This window comes from Mycothermus thermophilus (genome assembly GCF_041956435.1).
Source record: "Mycothermus thermophilus strain CBS 625.91 unplaced genomic scaffold VTJ04scaffold_3, whole genome shotgun sequence".
NCBI classification, from domain to species: Eukaryota; Fungi; Ascomycota; class Sordariomycetes; order Sordariales; family Chaetomiaceae; genus Mycothermus; species Mycothermus thermophilus.
Window position 1 is genome coordinate 2441034 of NW_027191429.1, and position 22550 is coordinate 2463583.

A 22550-nucleotide genomic window follows, 5' to 3' on the forward strand; every position below is an offset into this window, starting at 1 on the left:
AAAAAAACAAAAAAAAATAAAAAAAAAAAAACAAGAAGGATCACCGTTTACTCATGATTATTATCGTCGTCTCCCAGTTCCAGTCCCATTTCCGACCGCTCAGTCCCATCCCATTATCCCATTGACCCCTCCCATCGATCCAATGTTGCCCATCGGTCAACCATTCAGCTCACCGCCCCTTGTATATCCACAACACTTGCATATGCGAAATGCCGCTGCTGCTGCTGCTCTTGTTGCTGCGTTCCCCCATGGTGCATCACGTCTTCTACCGCGCCCGACGCTACCTCTGTTGCCAAGACCCTGGATACTGTTGTTGAGAATAGTCCTGCTGCTGCGTCCCTGTGACACCCGACTGCGATTGAGGTTGTGAGGGCACACCCACGATCACCGGTGAGCCGCTCATTTCGGCCGGCGCTTGCACCGAGCCTGGCCGGAAGGCCTCCCTGCCGTCCAACTCCTGGATCACGACCGCTGGCGGTGCTGTTGGCGCCGCGCCAGCATACGGCACGGTGTTGGCCGTGTCCCAGTTAAACCCGCCTGTGGTGCTCGCCGTGCGAATATCGGGCGACGTCGCCCATTCCTTCTTTCCTTGCTGCCAAGCGCTGTCGGTCCCCGCCCCGTAGTAGGCCGTATCATAGGGCGACGTGCCGCCCATGGACATGTGGGATGGGTTGACACTGTACGGGCTGTGCTGCGGCAGCATGGGATGGTATTCCTCGCCGCCCTTCTTGCGATGCTTCATGAGGATGTAGACGATGGCTCCCAAGACGACGAAGCCGCCAATGGCACCGGCAATGATACCTGCCATGGCTCCCGTGGATAAGCCGCTATCCCCTTCCTTTTCATCGTCGGCGGGCGCGGTCGGGAACGGCGTTACCGAAGCAATGACGGTAACCGTGGCGGGTCCCGTAGCCTTGGTACCGTCTGCCGGGTCTTGGTCAGGGTCTGAGTCTGGTGTGTCTGTTGGCTCTGGCGTATCCGTAGTCTTTGGGGCATCCGTTCGCACAATCTCATCGGTGGAATCTGGCGTTTCCGTGGGCTCATCGGGTGTTGTGGTCTTGGTCCTCGTCTTTGTGGCACGCGATGTGCTTGATGTGGTTTCAGATTGGCCGGACTGTGCCGCTGCCATAAAATCATCTTCGGTGAATGCGAGGGGCGTCTTGGAGTAATCGCATGCGTCCCTCATGGTGGTGTAGGTCTTGTAGACATCGTCAGGTGCTGTGCGCCCGACGCACATTGCCGTGTTCGAGATAAAGTTGCCCCCATTGTTGCAGAAGCATGTGTTTGTTTCGGCTACCGTATCCGCTTCGCACCCGGAGTCCTCTGCAGCCGAATACAGACAACGCTGGGCGTTTGGCGGGTAGAAGCTGAAGTCGAGAGTGTTGATGGCGGCCTGCGACGCGGGGATCGAGACAACCAAGGCCAACAAGGCGGCGGGAAGCAACCGAATCCGCTTGCGATTGTCCATCTTGGCGAGTTGGCGGGGGAGCGCGAGGACTTTGTTGACTTGTCGCGTTGAGATTAAGATTGTCGCCAGCGACGGCGGATGCGAACACAAGACTGTTCTCGGAGTTGAATGATTCCTTTGTTTTTTGTTTGTCCAGGTTTTTGTCCAGAGAGGCCTCGCACCCAGCGATTCGTCCAAGCAACGCCGAGTACCTACCCAAGCCACCTTCAGCCCAGGTGGAGCGTTGTTGCTGGCGGAAGAGTCAGCGTTGCTAGTTTGGGGGATGGGAAGGACCACAACGACTCCAGGCCCCGGGCAGCAATGGTCGCTTCAAATCGAGATAGAGAGAGAGGATGGAGAGGGAAACAAGCCTCGCCGTGAGCGAGAGAAAGCCAGCACGAGGCATGGAAGAGGAACGAGGGAAACCCAGTTGACTGGGCCTCTGCCGTGTCCGAGCGGAACGTGGGAAGCTGACTTGTACGGCGTGAAGCTGATTCCAGGGGGTCGCATCAAGCGGCGGGGTCTGGGGTCTGGTCCAGCCTCATCCCCTCCGGCAGAGGAGGCTTTGGCTGCGCGGTACCGCGATTGCGACGCCGGGGTAGGGTCCGTCAATTGGGGGGCTCAGTGCTCTCGAAAACTGGTCATGCCCCTTTCCCAGGAGGATGGGCCCATTCGTTGCCCATGGTATCATGATGTCGCAGAAAACGTCTGCCACGTCCTCGAAACTGCACGAAATATCCTCTGGCGGCGCCCTGCGTCTTCACAAGGCTCGCGGGCTGTGCTCGGCCAGAAGAGGTTGGGTTCCAATGGGGTCCCGAGGTTGTGGGCGTTGTGATTGGCCTCGATCCGTGCTCTGTCAGGGCCCGGGGCAAACCTTGTTATTTTTAGCTGCTGCTCTGGATCCGATCAACTGGTCGAGGGATGGAAATCCCAGCATGGCGTTGGCAACGGCGTCTGACCGGCGAAGACATGTTGGGACTAAAACGTCCCAGCATGGCCATTATCGTCAGCGATGTGCGGCGTTGAAGGTTTCACTTGGTGCTGGCGTCGATGTCGACTTCGATGGCGTCCTGGACTCCTTCGGTTGCATGTGGCGGCGGCGTGGCGGCCAAAGAAAACGTTCCAGAGCAGTGGAAGCAAAGGCATGGCCACATTGACAGATAAACAGGACGGGCGTTTGGGCCACAAGGGACCACAGAAATGTCATCAAAAGAACAGAGAAAGAAGAAAATAGTGTGTTTGCCTTCGGTCTGGGATTGGAATCCGAAAATGCGAAATGGCCTGAAATGAATTGGAACATTTGGAAGAAGACCACCAAAGACAGTGGAGGCCACGGAGACAAGAAGGTTGCATGAAACAGTGACTCAGGGTTAGGGTTGGTGCTAGTACTCAGGTAGAATCTCCTTCCCAAAACAGCGACAACTGGGAAACTCAATGACGTAGTTGCCTCGAAGCTGATTGCTTTGAAGAGGAAACTACCACCTCAATCCATGCCATCCATTCCCTGGATGAGGCGATTGATTGCAGGTTTGTACCACGTGAGTCCATTTGATGAGGTTCGGGAAAGAGTGGTCGTAGTGAAATCCAAAATTCAAATTCAATGGCTTCCCTTGCTCCAATTGCCTTGTTTGGAGTCAAACCCTTCAACAAGATCAGATCCAACAAACAAACGCCTTTGAGTTAATTGACTGTCCAGTACATTCCCTGACTTGACATCCAACCTCACCTCACCATGGCCGCCCAAACCACCAGCAACCTCAACATCGCCACCACCAACGAAGTCATCGAGAGCGCCGTGATCCGCGCCCCGCTCTCCCACGTCTGGTACTTCCTCAGCCGCCTGCCCGAGTTCCACAAGTTTTGGTCCGCCATCGACAAGGCCGAGCACGTCAAGGGCACCGCCCGCGGCCCGGAGACCGACACGGTGCGCTGGACCTTCAAGGACGGCACCGTCGTCGAGGTCAAGCAGGACGAGTACAGCAACCTCGAGCACTTCATCACCTACTCGGTCATCAACTCGGAGCCCAACCTGTCGTACTCCAGCGCCGTCAGCACTATCCGCTGCTGGCCCGTCACCTCGGGCGATCTGGCCGACTCGACCTTTGTGAGATGGACGTCCAGGTTTTCGAGCGATGCTGATGTTGGTAAGTAGAGTTTATTATGATGGCAGGTTGGGCGAACTGAAGGGAGTTTGAATGCTGATTCATATTGCTCGTAGGCGTTGTGGAGGACGCCAAGTACAAACGGCGTGACGCCCTCAAGGACCTCGAGACGGCTGCCCTGAAAATGGCCAAGGAGCATGGTCATCATAAGTGATGCTTGAGTATGGATCAAGGGGGTGGTATGAGCTCTAATCCTTAGGTGTTTGGAATGGAACCGTCAGTCCAGACTTTGGGTGGGCGTAGTTCATAGTTATTGATGAAGGGCACTTGGAAAGCAAGTGACATTGCTGAGTCTGAGAGAAAGTCTTCTTCCTTGAGTCTTGTCAAATAACCAAGTTGCCTCCTCCATACTTCATCACAACACTCAATGAACATGATACTCATGTGCCAGAGGAACATGGGACGAAGGGGTGCTGCAGCATTCGTATTGTATAGCCTTCGGTATTTAGCATGTCAAGCATCTCATCTGCAAAGTACGCGCCCCAAATCATGTGCCAACTGAGAACAAAGAGTCCTAGTCCAACTCACTTCTTTCAATCTCTAACCATAACCTGACGTTTTCACTTTCCCTCGACTCGCTCAGACTGGTGGCCAGGGTCTAAATACCTCAGCTACAACTTCAATTCCCAAGGCCAAACCGTTGACTCTACAACCGCTACGACTCCCAGCTCTTACGCACTCAGGAACACACCATGGCGTCCTACATCATCTACCCCAATGGCATGCCCATGGCTAACCCATCATGATCCCGCAAATGACAAACTACGCTGCGTATGTATGATCCAGTTTTGTTTTTGTTCCAGTTCTGGTTGTTTCTCATGGCTATTTGTTGTCGTCACCAGTTGTGTCCTTGCTATGAGTTGGATGGCGGAATCACCACCAGCAACAGCCCCTCTGGTCGTCATTTCCTGTCTTCTGCCATCTTCCTCCTTGAGTCTCAAGTAACCTCCAGAAATCATCGTTTCCCAAACGCCATTCATAATCACTTTCTGTATTACTGAGATTCTATCTCCTCCCCTTGTCCCTCCATTTATCATCACCGCCATCAACTTCCAACATGATCAACGATACTATCAATCTCCCACCCACTCAACTCACCTCCATCCAAACCAATTACTGACTAATACAAACCAAGATCACAATCCCCCGTCCTCCCCCTCTCTTACTACAACCCTCCTCATCCAGCTCCCGACACACCTCCCGGTACAAGCAACACGGTTTGCTACCGCGGTGGGATTGTAACTCTTGTTCACCCCGCGCCTATCCAGACCGCCACGACGACAACAACGACAACGAGTACAGCTACGTACGGAGCTCCTCCGACAGCCTCGCAACCTGCCGCTGTGGTAATGACCTACCAACCCGCAGTTGCCTTGGGAATGCCGGGTGCGGTTCAAACCACGACCGTGGTTGGGACGGGGCTGCCGGTGAGGTTGGCGCCCTAACTTGCCTACTGTGCCCATTACTTTGCCTAGGATGGTCGGGTTCGTCAAGGTTACAACAGTAGGGAGGGGTTGATGGATGTCATTTTGAGGATTGGCGATGATGTTTAGCAGCCCTGACTTGCAATTGGGTGTGGTGAGTTACTCAAGAGGTGGTCAACTTGGAGAGGGTATCACAGCAGAGGCAAGGGAGTGTCGTCGAACCACAGGGCGGAGGAACACAAGGGACAAGGGACATTGGAGTGTTCGAGCGGTGAATTCATGTGACAAAGGCCAGGTAGAGTCAAACCTGACGTCAATCGATTTCGGCAAGGCCGAGGATTTATCTAGGCACTTCCACACGTACACACTCTCTCCTCCTTGGACCAGGATAGGGAAAACGAGGGATGGGATTTCGAAAAGCGCATCCAAGGATCTCCCGGAGCCAACACGTCAAAGGAACAGCATTTGCTGCTTGACAAGGGTGGGATGGGATGGAGTGTTGACCACCCGACCACCCACCAAGCCACCAATTATTGACAAACACTGGAGGCTGGTCAAGCCACGTCAGACCCAACCGACCGTTTCCACACACTATCACCTGCGAGGTTGCTTAGCGTACGCATCCTCACAGCTGAACACGAGACTGATCGGATTAATTCAGCTCATGTGAGTCAGCACCTGCAGCGGAGACCTTTTTCCCAACCTCCCCAACTTCCCAAGGCCAAGAGACACAGATGTTCAAGACACACACAATCGCAACACCCACTTCACATGTTCACATATTGTCATGGTCACAATTGATCATTACGTTCGGCCCAGGTAAGATACTTGTCAACTGAAGCTGCTTCGCCAAAGGCTAGACAGCTAGTCAATTGATCCAATTACACCTCTCTCAACCAAGGTTCAAGAAAGTGTCGTCGTAAAAGGCTATGTACAAGAATCGAAACGCTGGATGCTTTCACATCCGGTCGTTTCATCGTAAAACATCTTCCTCCTCATCATCATCACCACCCTTTCCCCATCACCCCCCCACTTTCACCAACCCCAGTCCCATCCACTCATTTAGAAGAGAGCAAGGAGACCAGCAACGGCGGCGACGGCACCGACGCCGAGACCGACGCGGGCAGCACCGGCGGTGACGATGGGCTGCGAAGCACCAGTGGTGGTCTCCGAGGGGGTCTCGGGAACCTCGGGGGTGCTGGTGATGATGGGGACGGTGGTGATGGTCGGGATCGGGGTCGGCTCGACGGGAGAGAAGCTGCCGGTGAAGCTGCCGGTGGGCTCCTCGTCGTCCTCGCCGTCCGAGGGGACGTCGGTCGGCTCCTCGTCGCCGGGGGTCTCGGTGACCGGGCAGACGGTGGTGGTGACGATGGTCTCGACGGTGGTGGTGACGACGCCACCGCCGGGGCAGCTCGGGACGGCAGCCGGGCAGGAGGTGATGGTGCGGGTGGTGGTCAGGGTAATGGTGCTGGTGGTGAGCTCGGGCTCGGTGGTGGTGGTCTCGACAGCGGTGGTCTCGGCCGGGGTGGTGGTCTCGTCCTCGCCGTCAGACTCGGAGAGGTCGTCGGTGCACTCCTCCTCCTCCTCCTCGGTGGCGGTCGAGGTCACGGGCTCGGTCGAGGTGGCCGGCTCGGTCTCAACAGGGTTGGAGTAGGTGATGCACGAGCAGGCGGAGCTGACGGCCTGGACGTCGCCCTCGCAGTTGCCGAAGTTGGTGGGGATGGCAGCCGGGGCGGTGGTGGTGCCGGCAAGGAACTGAGGGCACCACGCGACGGCCTCCTCGTGGAAGCGCTCGTCAATCAGGTTGCGGAAGCAGTTGTCAGGCTCCTGCGGAAGGGTGTTAGCGTCTCAATTCTTTTGAATTGACCCATCGAGTGTCATAACATACGCAGTCAGGGTACTCATGGGCGGTGGCAAGGCCAGCGGCCAGAGCGACAGAGACGAGAGCGGCGCGCATCTTGAGGGTGTGGGATATTAAGGTATATGCTGCGAAAGCGAGCGGAAGGGGTAGACAGAACGAATGTAGACCCGAAGGCTTGTATTAAGTATACCGGTATGTATATCCCGATTATGTACGCGGAGGTGGTGAAGGAGAGGGAAGAAGAGGGCCTCGAGGCAAGGCTTGGGAGGGCAGCTGAGGTCTTTTATTACTATTCCTCCCTCCCTCGGCCGCCACCCCATCTCCATCAGGAACCCGAAAAAGAAAGCCCAAGCAGATGTTCTCCGTGTGGTCCGAGGCAACCCTCTGGCCCAAAGACAAGGGCCAGCTATCGGGCGCCGCTTTGGACACGGCAAGCAGCCCATACCCAAACAGGTGACGGACAGAATACGAGATCTGAGGTCCAGCGACTCACAAGGCGGGAAGGCCGCCGGGGCCCCTGCAAGGCCAAGGGCAAGGCTTTTCCCCAGAGAGCTTGGGCCGGATTGTCGTGTCCCTGTCAGCGCGGGAGAGCCCCCCTGTCCTCACCCTCCCTTACCGCCGGTTGAGATGCTTGGAAGCGATGAGAATGGGGAGATTGCCTGGGTGACATCGGCGTGTTCGGCGCCTGACCGGGACCACGAGCGCCTGCGCCGAAGGGCTGGGATGTGCTGGCCATGAGGTCGTGTCGAGCCGCCCAGGAACCATCGCATGGCAGTGTCGTCCCGGGTCCCCGTTGGCCGGCTGAATGAATGAATGTCATGAAGGGTGTGGGCCTTGGTCAGACCATGGACCGTTCATTGGACGCCAGCTGAAGAGCGTTGAAGAGACTTTGCTCAATCTCCCCTCCCACTGCGAGATGAACGAGATGAACCCGGATGTGGACCGCTCACAGCTGAAGGGCAGCCGAAAGCGAGGCCAGGGAGACCGGCAAAGACGGCCAACTCACTCACATGTGAGTTTTCTGCCTTTCCCACATTCTTCCCCAAGGTGATTGCAAGCCACCGCAAGGCCATTCCCAAGCCATGGCGGCGCCGACGTGGCCGTGATAGGGCGCAGCTCAGCTCCACGATGGACTCCCTCCGAACCGGGTAAAGCGCCGAAGGAACTTATCCCTGGCTTCTGCGGACTGCAGCTTTTCTTTTGGGAAAAGCGCGCGCTCCGGAGCATTGAGGACTTGTGGAGGACGAAGAGGATCCATCGGGCGGACAACACAACAACCTTCCGGCTTGGGCAGGCCTTGAGTGAAGCTTGGCTTTGGCCGGTACAGAAATAGGAATGTCCCTTTACCCCACAGCGATAAGCATGCAATGCGCGAGAAAGAGAAGATCGGACTAGGTACATACAACACTCCGGAGTACGCCGTGGAACTCCTTCGGTGTCATCATGGACGTTGTCATCGATATTGATTGACATCTGACACCGAAGGGCAGAGGGAGAAAAAAAATGCATCCTTCTTGTCGCACCGCCGACAGCACCTCAGCACAGCGCCGTCACACCTCCTGCCGAAACGTTTGCTGCATATGCCCCTGAGAAAAAAGCCATTTCCATTTCCCAGGGCGCGCGCGTGTGTCCACCCCGTTCATCTCAGCCCATCACAAAAAGTCAAAAGGATCGGGGAAACACACTCAAGTCCGAGCGCCCTGCATGCAGCCTCGGGTCGCCACCACAATATTCATTTGCAACGCGCACAGAATATATGTTTCAACCCTCAATTAACTTTGTTTCAAGATCTGTCTGTCTCTCCAGGTCAAGACTTCCCGAGTGCCTGGTTGACTGCACGGGATAAATTGCTGAGGGCTCGAGCAAAGTATACCCGTCCCCGTTCCCGACTGCAGGGGCGAACCGTCTCGTAGGTGTATTGAGTCCCTCTGCATTGTAACGCGGGGAGAGGGGGAAAAGCTCTCGACTTTCAGACAGAGTACGGTGTAGAAGTGGAAGTAGGGAGTAACGGTCGTCACATACGGTTGCATTGACAAACTTTGTTGGTTCTGAGCGCACGAGATCATCTCGGATCGTCCGTGCTTTTTCCTCCTTGACGACGGGAAGGATCGCGGGGGGGGGGGCATGTTAGGGCTGGGGATTGACAGCGGAGAAAACCTCGGCTGCTACGTGAAATCCGATGAGACAAAGCGTACTTTGTACGTACTACTCACTAAGAGTAGCGGGAATGTTCGGCCTGTTGGCTCTATCAGTCGCATCTCTCGTGTCAGCATGGGTTGGGTTGACGGCCGGCCTTAGTCTGCCTCAATACGATAATGGTCTCGTGAGGACACCCTCATACGGATAGCTAGAGCCAACCAACAAAGAAAAAAGTTCCATACCTGTGGCGGGCGTATCCCGTATTTCTCCCAGCCCTAGTAGCCATTGAAATCTGTTCAGCCCCCATCTGACCGCAAGCACCCAAAATTTCTCCGTCCCAAATAACACAGCCATTATTCTTACCCCATTCCTTAAAAAAATTACAAGCTCACGGGATCTGTTCCCGTGTGTGTTGTTGGTTCTGCCAAACCGATCTCCCGGCTGTGCCGCTCGATCTTACCCGACCGTCCCGCCCCGTCCTCCCCGTCTTTCTGATGTCATCGCTCGGGTCCGCTTGAATGGCTGTGCCGCACATTTACCACAGTGTGGAGGATCCGGCGATTGCTCTGCCATGGAGGCGGTGTTTACATGGCCTCGACTAAGACGTTCAATCTCAATTATTGACATGCTGACGTTAATATGTGCGAGGCGTTGGAGTTGGCGCATCCGATGGCTCGGAAGGCAGGCAGAAGATGAGGACAAGAAGATCGTACGGACGAGCTGGCCCGCAGGTCATACCCCGGTGAGACGCGAAACCGATCTCTCCGTCAGACGCCGGGTCAGGACGATTAATATCGTAGGAAAGACTCGAGAATCCCCATTGAATACTGCCTCCTAGTGACAGATACTCCAAAGTGATGTATCCATCCTAGCTGGTCTTTTCTAACTTAACTGCCTTGACCTCAAGCATGGCATGACCGAACGCCTGAGTCAGGTAGATAAAATACTTAGGAACAGCGTCATGTCCACTTGTCTATGGCAGAACCGAGAGTCTAGCAGTAACCAGGACGTATCATGTTTAATCAAGCAGTAAGCTCTGCCTCTACCTCCCAGTTATCACATCCGACGTGACGCGGACGCTGGAGATAGTGGTGAAAGAACATTATTTTATTAGGTATGCTGACACAAGAAGGCCACCTCCAGGGGCAAGCACATACCAGGGCTGGTGGATATAAGGTGGTTGTCTCCCTTCGCCCAATTCCTTCTTCTTCTTGGATTTATCTGAAGAGACTTGAACTCTTCATGATTCCTCTAAGTCAGCCGGGTCCTCAACCATTGGGTTACTTCTCCTTACTTTCCTTCAAATACAAGGGGACAAGGGAAATAACTGGCGTACTATGGTCTAGTTGGATATGATATGATCGAACCTGAGTAAAGTCTGCGGTATTATAATGTGAGAAGGATAGGTCGCATGTTCTTACTATTCACACAGCCGTCGCTTTGTCTCAATCAGGCCGCGGACCGATAACAATGAACTTGATGTACTCCACTCCACACAATTATTAATCACCGGCTTGTTGAGTCTGTTGACCTTGAACGAAACATCCCAACTTTGGAAGGTCAGCGGATTGTCCGGGTGATGGGAAGTCATCATCCTGATACCACATGACAACACCAGAGAAGATGGTTAAGGACAGGCGCTGATGGCTCAACATGGAATGGCAATTCACGATGTTGAAGCATGCCGTCTCTGGCGTGTCGGAAACCGCCAAGGGTGGAAATAGCGTGATGAAAAAAAAATAAAATAAAAAAAATGAAAGAAATAGAAAAAAAAAATGAAAAAATGAAAAAAAGGAGGCATATATTGGAAAGACATACTATTATATGAGGACATTGTAACTCCCATATACGAATAACCGCCCTTGGCCATGATTAGCCTGACACAAGATCTGAGTGTTCTCGAGTACACCATTGGGCTCTGCGGCCGAAGGAAGACATGGCTCTTCAAGAAGAGGTCCTTGTATCCTCGACAGATTGACCGGTTCTCTACATATTATAAATACAAAACGGAAGGATGGTGAAACCCATGTCCAGTGAGATCTCGAGAAAGCTTATCAACAATGCAAATCGTGAAATCAACGACCACAAAGAGGACAGCAAGGCAACTTCTATGCGCCCAGATGTGATGAGACGGGCGATTCTGGCGGCTAGGAAAGCCTGGAACATATCGTTATTGCTTTGCGTGACTAACTCACTTTCGACAGTTTTTGTTTCGAGTTTAGTCTCTGTACCCCTACTCACCTGAAGTCCACATACTCCGCCGAACTATGAAAGGTGCGGAACCAAGAACGGCCTACATCACCGGACTCCAAGGCTTGATGCGTACACAACCCTTGACAACGATGCAGCATGGAGTTCAATAGCTTGGCCAAATGTCTCCCACGACAGCAACGGCTGCTGGACGAGCGCGCCTGCGTTGGCTTCAGCTCTAAGTCAAGAGCCGGGGTAGTTGTGGGTATCGGCGACCCATGACCAGGCGGTGACAGGCATCTTTCTCACGAGTATATAGCTGGTGGCAGAAGGAACGCGTGTCCTGACAAGAAGAGCACCCACAGCAGCAAAGAAATCGAATTCCCCAGCGTCCTGGTGCTCTTCCACGACTCCGACCCTCAACCCATCAGCATAATAATAGCAGACATCCTCCGCCTCCACCATGGGCAGATTCAACCCCGACAACTACGACTTCAACTCCGACTACGCTAAGTCGATAGCCGCCGCAAGAGCCGATCTAGAACAGGACTACCCCAACTCGTATGTCGTCATTGGGTTTCGCTGCGGCAACAAGGGGCGGGCCGACTTCGAAGAGGTGCGCCTAGCTCCGCCGGACGGCCATGACCAGGTCATTTGGGGCCGCTTCGAGATCCCGCGCCACCTCTTTGGTAGTACCTACGGATACGTCTATGTCGTTTTCTCTGAGGGCACCCTCCAGTATTCGGGATCACTCGGGTGAGACAACCTTTAAGATCGATTGACCGAGTTGGCCATATCTTTAATACGGTTGTATCAGAGGCGATTGGATAACCAAGAGCGACGGCGCTATCGAAACCGATGGGCCTGGTAAAGGAGTTAAGACGTGGACCTGGAAGCGTAAGGATGGCTCGTAAGCTGTCGCCACATTTCCATCATTCAACCAACCTCCCGTCATTAACCATTCCAACAGCTCCGTCTACCGCACCGTCACCAACATTGACCCGGCCAACTGGATGCGCGACCTCAGCGACGACCTCTTCCTCTCCCAGCTGACCATCCCCGGCACGCACAACAGCCACGCCCTCGTGGGTACCATCCAGCTGCCTCACCAAGAGGCCAAAGACCTCGGCGACGTCCTGCTCAGGCCCTGGGACGAGGCCACCAACCTTTTCGGCCGCGCGCGCACGCTGGCCGAGTGTCAAGACATCGACATCCCCACCCAGCTCGAGCGCGGGGTGCGCTACCTGGACCTGCGCTACGGCAAGGAGCTGCGCATGCGCCACGGGCAGGTCGGGCTGCCGGGGACCCTGCGCGACTGCGTCGACGCCGTGGCGCGGTTCCTCGACGCGCACCCGTCCGAGACGGTCATCGTCGTGGCCAAGTGGGACGTCAACACCTACATCACCGACGAGCGCCAGCCCGAGCCGCCCGAGGTGCGCGCCGCCGCGAACCAGGTGTTTATCGACCAGCCGCGGTTCCTGGACGTCCCGCACACGCCGCGCCTGGGCGAGTGTCGCGGGCGCATCATTCGCAAGCGCGAAGGCGGCGGCGCGGACCACGGCCTCAAGTTCTCGGGCAGGCCGTATCGTCCCGAATGGAGCCAGCCCGAGTTCCACGGGCTGTCCGGCGACGAGAGGATGCAACGCATCCGCCGCAGCTGGGAGAGGAACAAGGCGGCCATTGCCTGGGTCAAGCACGTGCGGCCGCTGGCGAACGTGCCCGAGGCGTGGGACAACACGGGGTTCAACGACTACCATGCCGACGCCATGAGCGTGGCGACGCTGTCGAGCATCCCGCCGGTGGATTTTTCCGCGTACAGCAACAAGGAGCTGCTCCGCTGGGTGCAGAAGGAGTGTGGCGGGCCGCAGAAGTATGAGTTGGGAATCGTCCAAGTCGACTTTGCGGGCATGTATGGGGACTTGTTGACCCAGCTGATCTTGACGAACTTTGCTTGAGACATGTACTCGATGGATTTGACGTAGGCACGTAGAGGGGAGATAGTAATCCAGAACGAGCGAACCATCCAGCCAACCTGCTCCAACTGGTCAACACATGTAGTCAAGTCTCAACTAGCAACCCACCAAGCACCAAACAATATCACAGTTGGGAGTCTATGGGCATCTGGTACTCTGAGCGAGTTCAAATGCGTCTAATCAGAAGCGTGGCCACTGAGCGACGGTGATGCACCAGATCTCGACGAAAATGGACGCGAGCGAACTGGTTTTTACTCGGTAAGTATGTATAATAATACCCAGCCCTGATGAGATGTCGACGTTGGGTTGCTGAGTTCCTCCTGAACCCCATGCCCAATTACAATGTATGCACATGTACATCGTAAGTACCTGCTCCGTACATATACAAATCCGAGCCAACCTCGTGAGGATCTTCAGTCCAGCGAAATGTACAGGTTAGTAGGCTACGTAAACTTCATCACAACGCCCGATGAAGGCGCAAGGAAGCACCTAAGGTAAACGACGCAGCTCTGTTGTTGGTCGGGTTCCCCTTTTTCTCCACGTGAGATGATCCCGCGCGGCCCGGGAGAGCGCCGGGCCCAGGGAGAGAAGAGGGGGAGGGGAAGGGGGACCAGGACCAGGGCAAAACCTTCTGGAACAATTCCCAACGCATTTCCCCCTGTCACTTTCAGCATTTTTTGGGGGAACATTTGCAACGGCTAAAACCTCATGCGATCTGAGGGGGGGATTCGAAAGGGGGCGGCGAATAGATGACGTTTGCGTTTGATGTTGTGCTGCTCATTGCTCATGCGCGCGCGGCTGTGCTGTCCGAGAGATTGGCATGGTTGGTTTGGGTGGCGGATGCTTGATTGAATACCCGAGGTTTGTTGGAGCAGAGAGGTACTGTACCGTATGTAGTGTAAGGTGATCTTTTTTCGCTTGCATGCTGTGTCTGCGACTGTGTCTGTCGGTAACTGAGTTTGCAACACGAGGAATCCGAGGAATGGTTTTCGGTCCATGGTAGTCTTGGAGGTTCGTGCCGTGTAGTTCAGGTAACTAAAGCTTCTCGAACACTCAGGAGAAGTCGAGCAGGCTGGAACTAAGGAAATTTCGCCTCCTCCTTGCTTTTGTGTCGTTCTGCAGTCTTCCAGACTCTTGCAAGCGTGGAACTGGAGATGAGAGGACTCGCAGGCGCTTGGTTGCCGCTTGTGTGTCGGGCATTGGCCCCTCTTGTTTAATTTCGTGTCTCGTCGCCGTCAATCCTCAGCAGGGACACAGCCGCTGCCAAAAATGGCACCCGAAGATTGGCATGAAGGGGTGACGGGAGTAGTGGATTAGTTAGTGTAGGAGAGGGTTTGCAAAGGGGCAGAGGCATTGGATTGGGTTTCCGGGTTTGCAGTCGCATGTGGACTTGAAAACACATTCACTTGTTGTCGTGTCGGTTAGAAAAAGGATACCTGATGACAAGGCTTGGGAGGAATCGAAGGAGCCTGAACTTTCATGAATCCTCCAGCGACCTGGAACCTGGAAGTCAGGGTTCAGGTTGGGATGCGGGGCAGTGGCTGTCATTCTGAGGTGTTGCAGTTCCAGGCCAGGTTGTGCGGATTCCAGTGTCAAAGTTGCCCCTTCCTTCAGAAGCGACCACCAAGACGCCGGGTGTCAGGCAGTGCAACGGTAGAGCCCAGTCCCAGGCCTGACATTGGATTGTCAGGGAATCCACTGCAGCGGTTTCAAGGGCTCGACTCGAACTGACAGTGAGTTCCAGGTGTCCAGCCCCCGGAACACTTCAGCCAGGCCTGCCCGCCCCGACCCCCCAGCCCCCGTCGGCTGGCCCATCGCCATCGCCGTCCCGTCATCCGTCGTCATCCCCGTTCCCCCTCACAGCAGCCATCTCCACTCCCCTGCAACCACAAACCCTCCCGCATCCCGCCAACACCGCCCGATCCGGCCCATCTTCATCAACTTTCAGGGGAACAACAACTCCCAGCGGTATCTCCCCGCCGCAAATAACTTTCCCAACCGTCGTCGCTTTTGTTGATCCGGCCCTCTGAGAATCGTCTTTTTTCTATTTCTCGTCCACCCTACCAAGTCCGCTTGGTCTTCGCCCGAAACCCGTCATTCTCTGACCAACAACATCAAAACAACACAACACCCTCGACAACAGCAGAGTCCAACCTTTCAACCACAGCCATGTCGTGGAAACTGACCAAGAGTACGTCACGCAAAGAACCCTCTATCGTTGCCTTCGCATCCTGGCCTCTTCCCTATCAATCAAGCCATCTATACCCGAAATCCCGCTGTCTTTGGGTGACGCTGAACTGACAACATGTCCTTCCGCTGCCTTAGAACTCAAGGAGACCCATCTGGGCCCTCTGGCTGCTCAATTCTCACGATCACCGTCCACCTCGACCATCACAGACAAGGACGACAAGAGCCCCGGGCCCATTTCAGGCTCTGTCACTCCCACCACCGAGAACTCCATCGGTACGTCGTCATAGCCCCGCCCCATCCACAGCCACATCCGTACCTGCCCGACCGCACACCCAATACCAGCCATACACCACATGCCCATATCTGCCTATGTATCTCTGAGCTGACAAGATCGTTTCGCAGCTGCCTCGGAGGAGCTTTCACAAGCACCCGTCGTCACGCCGAAGCCTGGTATCCTGGTCGTCACGCTCCATGAAGGCCAAGGCTTCTCACTCCCTGAACAACACAGGAATGCCTTTGCTGGATCGCATACAGGTAGCTCGCGGTCCACGGGCAACGCCCTCGCTGGTGTAGGGTCGCCCCACGCGAGCGCATCGGCAAGAACTCCGGGCTTTGCCGGCAGCCGGCCGCAGACCTCGGGAGGCTTCAGCGGCATCCCCACCAACCACGGACGCATCTCAACAAAGTACATGCCCTACGCCCTCATCGACTTCGACAAGGTGCAGGTGTTTGTCAACTCGGTCGAGGGTACACCTGAGAATCCGCTCTGGGCCGGCTCCAACACCCAGTACAAGTTCGACGTGTCTCGCGCGACGGAGCTGGTGGTGCACCTCTACATCCGCAACCCTAATGCCCCGCCAGGCTCGGGCCGCAGCCAGGATATCTTCCTCGGTGTGGTGCGCATAAACCCTCGCTTCGAGGAGAGGCAGCCCTACGTCGAGGATCCCAAGTTGAGCAAGAAGGAGCGGGAGAAGGCTGCTGAAGAGCACGCCAAGCGCGAGCGCGCTCTGGGCCACAGCGGTGTTGAGTGGGTCGACGTCCAGTACGGCACAGGCCGCCTCAAGATCGGCGTCGAGTATGTCGAGAACCGCGCCGGCAAGCTCAAGATCGAGGACTTTGAGCTGCTCAAGGTCGTCGGCAAGGGCAGCTTCGGCAAGGTGATGCAGGTGCGCAAGAAGGACACGAACCGTATCTATGCCCTCAAGACCATCCGCAAGGCCCACATCATTTCCCGCTCCGAAGTCGCCCACACCCTGGCCGAGCGCTCCGTCCTGGCCCAGATCAACAATCCCTTCATCGTCCCTCTCAAGTTCACCTTCCAGACCCCCGAGAAGCTCTACTTCGTCCTGGCCTTCGTCAACGGCGGCGAGCTTTTCCACCATCTGCAGAAGGAGCAACGCTTCGACGTCAACCGTAGCCGCTTCTACACGGCGGAGCTCCTCTGCGCCCTCGAGTGCCTGCATGGCTTCAACGTCATCTACCGCGACCTCAAGCCTGAGAACATCCTGCTCGACTACCAGGGCCACATTGCCCTGTGCGACTTTGGTCTCTGCAAGCTCGACATGAAGGACGAGGACCGCACAAACACCTTCTGCGGCACGCCCGAGTATCTGGCGCCCGAGCTCCTGATGGGCAACGGGTACAATAAGACGGTGGACTGGTGGACCCTGGGCGTGCTCCTGTACGAGATGCTCACGGGTCTTCCGCCATTCTACGACGAGAACACCAACGAGATGTACCGCAAGATCTTGAGCGAGCCGCTGCACTTCCCGGGGCCCGACATCGTGCCGCCCGCCGCCAAGGATTTGCTGACGAGGCTGCTCGACCGCGACCCCGAGCGCCGTCTCGGCGCCAACGGGTCGGCCGAGATCAAGGCGCATCCCTTCTTCCATGCTATAGATTGGCGGAAGCTGTTGCAGCGCAAGTACGAGCCGGCGTTCAAGCCGAATGTGGTATGTTTTGATTTTGCCCTTATCTCTCTCCCTGACTGGTCATACAAATACTAATGATTCTTCACAGACCGACGCGCTCGACACGGCCAACTTCGACCCCGAGTTCACGTCGGAGCCGCCGCAGGACTCGTACGTCGACGGGCCCGTCTTGTCCGAGACGCTCCAGAACCAGTTCACGGGCTTCAGCTACAACCGCCCCATTGCCGGGTTGGGCGACGCCGGTGGGAGCGTTAGGGATCCGTCGTACGTGGGCAGCATCCAGGATAGATGAATCTGAGGATCAGGATGGGGGTGCTGTGGTGAGGAGGAGTGGCCGTTGCAGAAGTGGAGACAAGGGTTGGAGTGGTTTTGGCGAAATCCTTTTTTAGGCACATGGACTGGATGGGTTACAGAAGGGAGAGGAAACGAACAGGTGATGGTGCTTGGTTGGTTGGAGAAAGGGCCTTGTTTTTTTGCTGCTTTCTTTTTTTTCTATATCTTGTGTTGTGTTTGTTTCGTCACAGACAGGACAGGAATGGACAGGACAGGACAGGACAGCGGCGGCAAGGCGAGATGAGACAAGAGAAGATTTCGGCTTTTCTTTTTTGCGAGACAGTCCTTGGTCCTCAGAGTGTTCTTGCTGGTCGCTAACCTAGCTTTTCTTCGACACTTCTCTGGCTTGGGTGAGAGGAGGGGAGGGAGGGAGAGAGGCGAGAAAGATCAGGTACATGGGAGAATACAGGAAAAGAGGACAAATGTTTTCTGGGAGGGGGTTAGGTTTGGTAGGAGGGATATACATGGACACTTCTTGGACTTGAGAACTACAGTGAGAGTGAAGCGGTAAATGGGGGTTAAGTGTGTGGTGCAGTGTTGGTTGATTCCCGTTTTTTCTATGAAGATGTGTTGGTTTTGTGTTTGCGGATTGTCTTGGGGTTTCTTTTCTGTTTTTAGTTGATTCAAGTACCAGTACAACACGGGGTGAGCATCGTCTAGGTAAATGGAAAATGCTTGAATTTTCGCTCATTTACGTTTCAGTTCGTTTATGCCCGGCTACTATGTATGAAGGAAGAGGGAAAAAAAGACGCATCACGTTTTCTAAGCAGCCTCAAATCCTTTACACAAGCAGGGCAGGGTGTTGACACTCGTAAGTCAAGTCAGGTCACGCCCGAGAGGTTGTGACGCTCCATGCCCAAGCCAAGACGAAGACGAGGCAATTTCTAAGAGGAGGAGGACCCTGACGGATGGATGGGATCCAATGCTTAGGTCATCCCTCGCCTTCCCGGCTTTTCTTTGGACAAAAGCTTACCTCACCTTTCCTTACGTACACCCAAGCTTTGCAAAAGCCTCAACGTACCTTGTGTACCTACTGTACCAAGCTATTCCATGCGGTTGGGCTGGGCTGTTGCTGCTCCTGCTGGGGCTGGGTAAATTGGCTAAATTCGTCTGAGCCGGCTGGGTAGCTACCTAGGTGGAGTGGGCCAGAGGAAGAAGAAACAAAAAAAGAGTGGGTTTTTGATGGTGATGCCGAGGAAAACTGGCTCAGTCAGGTCCTGTTCAGGTACTCCCGCGGACGTTGCCTGACTTGATGGGTTTGAGGCGTGGGTAATGGAATGGCTGGGCTTGCTTGATCGGCTGTCGCGGGGGGCGGGACATGTCATGGACAACGGTAGTTTGATCTGTGACAGACAACCTTGAGAAGGGGGGAGCATGTGTAAGCGCATGACTTGGTTGTTTTTCAGAGGAGAGGCTGCTTTGTCATCGAGATGAGGTTTGGATGCAGTGAGTGAGTGAGTGAGTGATTCTCTTTTACTTCTGCCGGGAGAGACGGATATCCCGTCAAGTCGACGTTAGTCAGTCAGTCATCAGTCAGTGAAGTCAGACACCTCCGGTCCAGGTCCGGGGAGCTACACCCCCACCCCACCTGGACGATACCAATTCCCGGACCCCACTGAGGGGCAGCAGCGGGCAGTTGCCCAGCAAGGTAGTGGTGGTGGTGGTGGTGGTGGTGGTGGTGCTTCCTCATGTCGGCGCATGGGAAACAGCCCACCTGCGGCACACCTTCTTGGTCCCTTTGTGAGGCATAAGAAGACTGAGACGGGGAAGGAGAGAGAATATCAAGCTCCAACTCCCCGCCTCCTTCAAACACTCGACCACCTAAACTCTCCAACAAACACCTCTCACTCAACCCACCAACTACCTACTACTAGGTGACAGCTCCAATTCGAAGCAGCTGGGTCTGCCGGGTCTTTTGTTTTCTTGTTGACATCCCCCCGCGTCGAGTCCATATCACCATCCATCATGGCCCCTACCAACACCCTCCCCGCCTGGGCCGAGCTCGAGGCTCACCACGACCAGGTCGGCAAGAAGTTCGTGCTCAAGGACGCCTTCAAGGCCGACCCCAACCGCTTCGACAACTTCTCCACCACCGTCAAGCTGCCCGCCGACATTTCGACCGACCCCAATGGCACCGAGATCCTGTTCGACTTCAGCAAGAACCTCGTCACCGAGGAGACCCTGGACCTGCTCGTCAAGCTCGCCCAGCAGGCCGGCCTCGAGCAGAAGCGCGATGACATGTTCGCCGGCAAGAAGATCAACTTCACCGAGAACCGCGCCGTCTACCACGCCGCCCTGCGCAACGTCTCGGGCTGGGACATGCAGGTTGACGGCGTCGATGTCATGAACGCCAAGGGCGGCGTCAACGAGGTGCTCCAGCACATGAAGGAGTTCTCGGAACAGGTCCGCAGCGGCGAGTGGACTGGCTACACGGGCAAGAAGCTTACTACCATCATCAACGTCGGCATTGGTGGCTCTGATCTGTACGTTCCCTTCTCCTTTTTCTTGACTTGAGCTTTCATGGACTTACCCCGACTGACTGATTTTCCCTCCGCCAGCGGCCCCGTCATGGTCACCGAGGCCCTCCGCCACTACGGCGCGAAGGATATGACCCTGCACTTCGTTTCCAACATCGATGGCACCCACATTGCCGAGGCCCTCTCCAACGCCGACCCCGAGACCACCCTCTTCCTGATCGCCTCCAAGACCTTCACCACCGCCGAGACCACCACCAACGCCAACACGGCCAAGGCGTGGTTCCTCGAGAAGACGGGCGGCAAGGGAGACATCGCCAAGCACTTCGTTGCTCTGTCCACCAACGAGGCCGAGGTGGTCAAGTTCGGCATCGACCCCAAGAACATGTTCGGCTTCGAGAACTGGGTCGGCGGTCGCTACTCGGTCTGGAGCGCCATCGGCCTGAGCGTCGCCCTCTACGTCGGCTTCGACAACTTCTACAAGTTCCTCGCCGGCGCCCACGCCATGGACAAGCACTTCCGTGAGGCTCCTCTGCGCCAGAACGTCCCCGTCCTCGGCGGTCTGCTCTCTGTCTGGTACTCCAACTTCTTCAATGCTCAGACCCACCTCGTCGCCCCCTTCGACCAGTACCTGCACCGCTTCCCGGCCTACCTGCAGCAGCTGTCGATGGAGTCCAACGGCAAGTACATCACCTCGGACGGCTCGCCCACCAAGTACACCACGGGCGCCATCCTGTTTGGCGAGCCCTGCACCAACGCCCAGCACTCCTTCTTCCAGCTGGTCCACCAGGGTACCAAGCTCATCCCCTCCGACTTCATCCTCGCCGCCAAGTCGCACAACCCCGTCTCGAACAACCTCCACCAAAAGATGCTCGCCTCCAACTACCTCGCCCAGGCCGAGGCCCTCATGGTCGGCAAGACCCCCGACGAGGTGCGCGCCGAGGGCAACGTCCCCGAGGAGCTCGTCCCCCACAAGGTGTTCCTCGGCAACCGTCCCACCACCAGCATCCTGGTGGGCGGCGCCATCGGCCCCGCCGAGCTGGGTGCTCTGATTGTGTACTACGAGCACGTCACCTTCACCGAGGGCGCCGTGTGGGATATCAACAGCTTCGACCAGTGGGGCGTGGAGCTGGGCAAGGTCCTGGCCAAGAAGATCCTCAAGGAGATTGACGAGCCCGGGAACGGATCGGGCCACGATGCGTCGACTGCCGGGTTGTTGGGGGCGTTTAAGAAGTATGCCAATTTGTAAAGGGGTGAGGGACGTAGAAGTGGTGGTGGTGTGAGGAGTGTTTGATGATTTTGTTTTTGCTAACATGGGCGGGGAAAAGGGCTGGGAGGCTGATTGTGACGGAATCAAGTCAGTTAGTTGAAGAGTGCAAGGGGGGGTAGAGTTTTGGATCACTTTGCTGGGTATCAAGCTCAATTAGTTCAGATGGATGGAGCCCAAGGGAAATAAAAAAAAGAGAAAGTAATTCAGTACTCTTCATAAGGTTACCGATTTCCAAGGCTTTTCTGAGGCCGTGAGTGTCTAATCGTATGCCTTGCTCCCCAGGATAGAGAGAGAAAGAGAGGCACGGCAGCCAGTCAATGGCTACAAGACCCATCCTCCATTTCCTTGACGAATCGATGGAGGTCCATTGAGTCCATTGAGTGAGCCTGTCGAGTTGAGTTTGGGAAATAAGAGCAGAAAGAACCCATCCAAGCCGCCGTCGAAGAAGAAATCGAATATTTTGCTTCAGTTCTTTTTAGGCCTCCCGGGTGTTATAATTAATTCCTCCTGAGCAAAGGAACCGGAAACTCACTCACTAGATACAACCATCAATACCTTACCATCAATCTGATCTGATCCGATCTGATCTGGTCCTGGCCCTGGTTCATTCTCATCATCCTCACCCTTCTTTCCGCACCTGCCTTGCCATGTTTGCCTTGGCTGTTTCCTCTCCTCCGACTCTGGTAGAGCAATCCTCAGAGTAGAAACAATCCATCAATCAACCCATCAACAACACCTCACCAATTAATCACCAGCATCAGGAGAACCTAACATTCACAACAAAAGAAAAAAGAAAAACACAAGATCCCCATTCATTCTGGTTGTTGAATGCTCGACGACGACGACGACGAAGAGGAGGAGGTTCGTTCAGAGTTCATTCGAAACATGCAAATACCATGTTGTGCCATGATGTCCCATGTGCCAGCAGCCATCCCGGGAGGACCTTTCGTGTACTCTCTCTCTCTCTCTTTTTTCCCCTGAGTTAGAAAAAGAAGAATAATTTGCCCCCCGGTCCATCCACCAAACCAACCACCCGTTCCATTTCCATTTCATTTCCCCTTGGACTCATAAAACAAGGCAAAAACCCTTTCCCGTTTCCGCAACCGTCATCGTCATCATCATCCCATCTTAATGAGAATATCACACATCACACACA

At 55.3% G+C, this 22550-nt stretch overlaps 7 protein-coding genes across 7 annotated transcripts; 5 read left to right on the forward strand and 2 right to left on the reverse strand.

Annotated features, from left to right (window-relative positions):
* Window positions 1-280: 280 nt before the first annotated feature.
* VTJ04DRAFT_5009 (uncharacterized protein) lies at window positions 281-1468 on the reverse strand (the record flags this gene model as incomplete). Its single annotated transcript, XM_069363078.1, has 1 exon — window positions 281-1468. One exon carries the CDS (start codon window positions 1466-1468, stop codon window positions 281-283), a length of 1188 nt encoding a protein of 395 aa, XP_069219960.1.
* Window positions 1469-3179: 1711 nt separating this feature from the next.
* Window positions 3180-3763, forward strand: VTJ04DRAFT_5010 (uncharacterized protein; the record flags this gene model as incomplete). The annotated part of the gene is made up of 2 exons (XM_069363080.1): window positions 3180-3591; window positions 3666-3763. 2 exons carry the CDS (start codon window positions 3180-3182, stop codon window positions 3761-3763), a joined length of 510 nt encoding a protein of 169 aa, XP_069219961.1.
* A 2332-nt stretch (window positions 3764-6095) lies between these two features.
* VTJ04DRAFT_5011 (uncharacterized protein) lies at window positions 6096-6990 on the reverse strand (the record flags this gene model as incomplete). The annotated part of the gene is made up of 2 exons (XM_069363081.1): window positions 6096-6860; window positions 6922-6990. 2 exons carry the CDS (start codon window positions 6988-6990, stop codon window positions 6096-6098), a joined length of 834 nt encoding a protein of 277 aa, XP_069219962.1.
* Window positions 6991-11686: 4696 nt separating this feature from the next.
* VTJ04DRAFT_5012 (uncharacterized protein) lies at window positions 11687-13178 on the forward strand (the record flags this gene model as incomplete). The annotated part of the gene is made up of 3 exons (XM_069363082.1): window positions 11687-11979; window positions 12041-12133; window positions 12194-13178. 3 exons carry the CDS (start codon window positions 11687-11689, stop codon window positions 13176-13178), a joined length of 1371 nt encoding a protein of 456 aa, XP_069219963.1.
* A 2187-nt stretch (window positions 13179-15365) lies between these two features.
* Window positions 15366-17609, forward strand: VTJ04DRAFT_5013 (uncharacterized protein; the record flags this gene model as incomplete). The annotated part of the gene is made up of 4 exons (XM_069363083.1): window positions 15366-15387; window positions 15522-15659; window positions 15789-17338; window positions 17406-17609. 4 exons carry the CDS (start codon window positions 15366-15368, stop codon window positions 17607-17609), a joined length of 1914 nt encoding a protein of 637 aa, XP_069219964.1.
* Window positions 17610-19615: 2006 nt separating this feature from the next.
* Window positions 19616-21373, forward strand: VTJ04DRAFT_5014 (uncharacterized protein; the record flags this gene model as incomplete). The annotated part of the gene is made up of 2 exons (XM_069363084.1): window positions 19616-20133; window positions 20209-21373. The coding sequence occupies 2 exons, from the start codon at window positions 19616-19618 to the stop codon at window positions 21371-21373; spliced, it is 1683 nt and encodes a 560-aa protein (XP_069219965.1).
* Window positions 21374-21437: 64 nt separating this feature from the next.
* On the forward strand, window positions 21438-22098 carry VTJ04DRAFT_5015 (uncharacterized protein; the record flags this gene model as incomplete). The annotated part of the gene is made up of 2 exons (XM_069363085.1): window positions 21438-21485; window positions 21934-22098. 2 exons carry the CDS (start codon window positions 21438-21440, stop codon window positions 22096-22098), a joined length of 213 nt encoding a protein of 70 aa, XP_069219966.1.
* Between the last annotated feature and the right edge of the window lie 452 nt (window positions 22099-22550).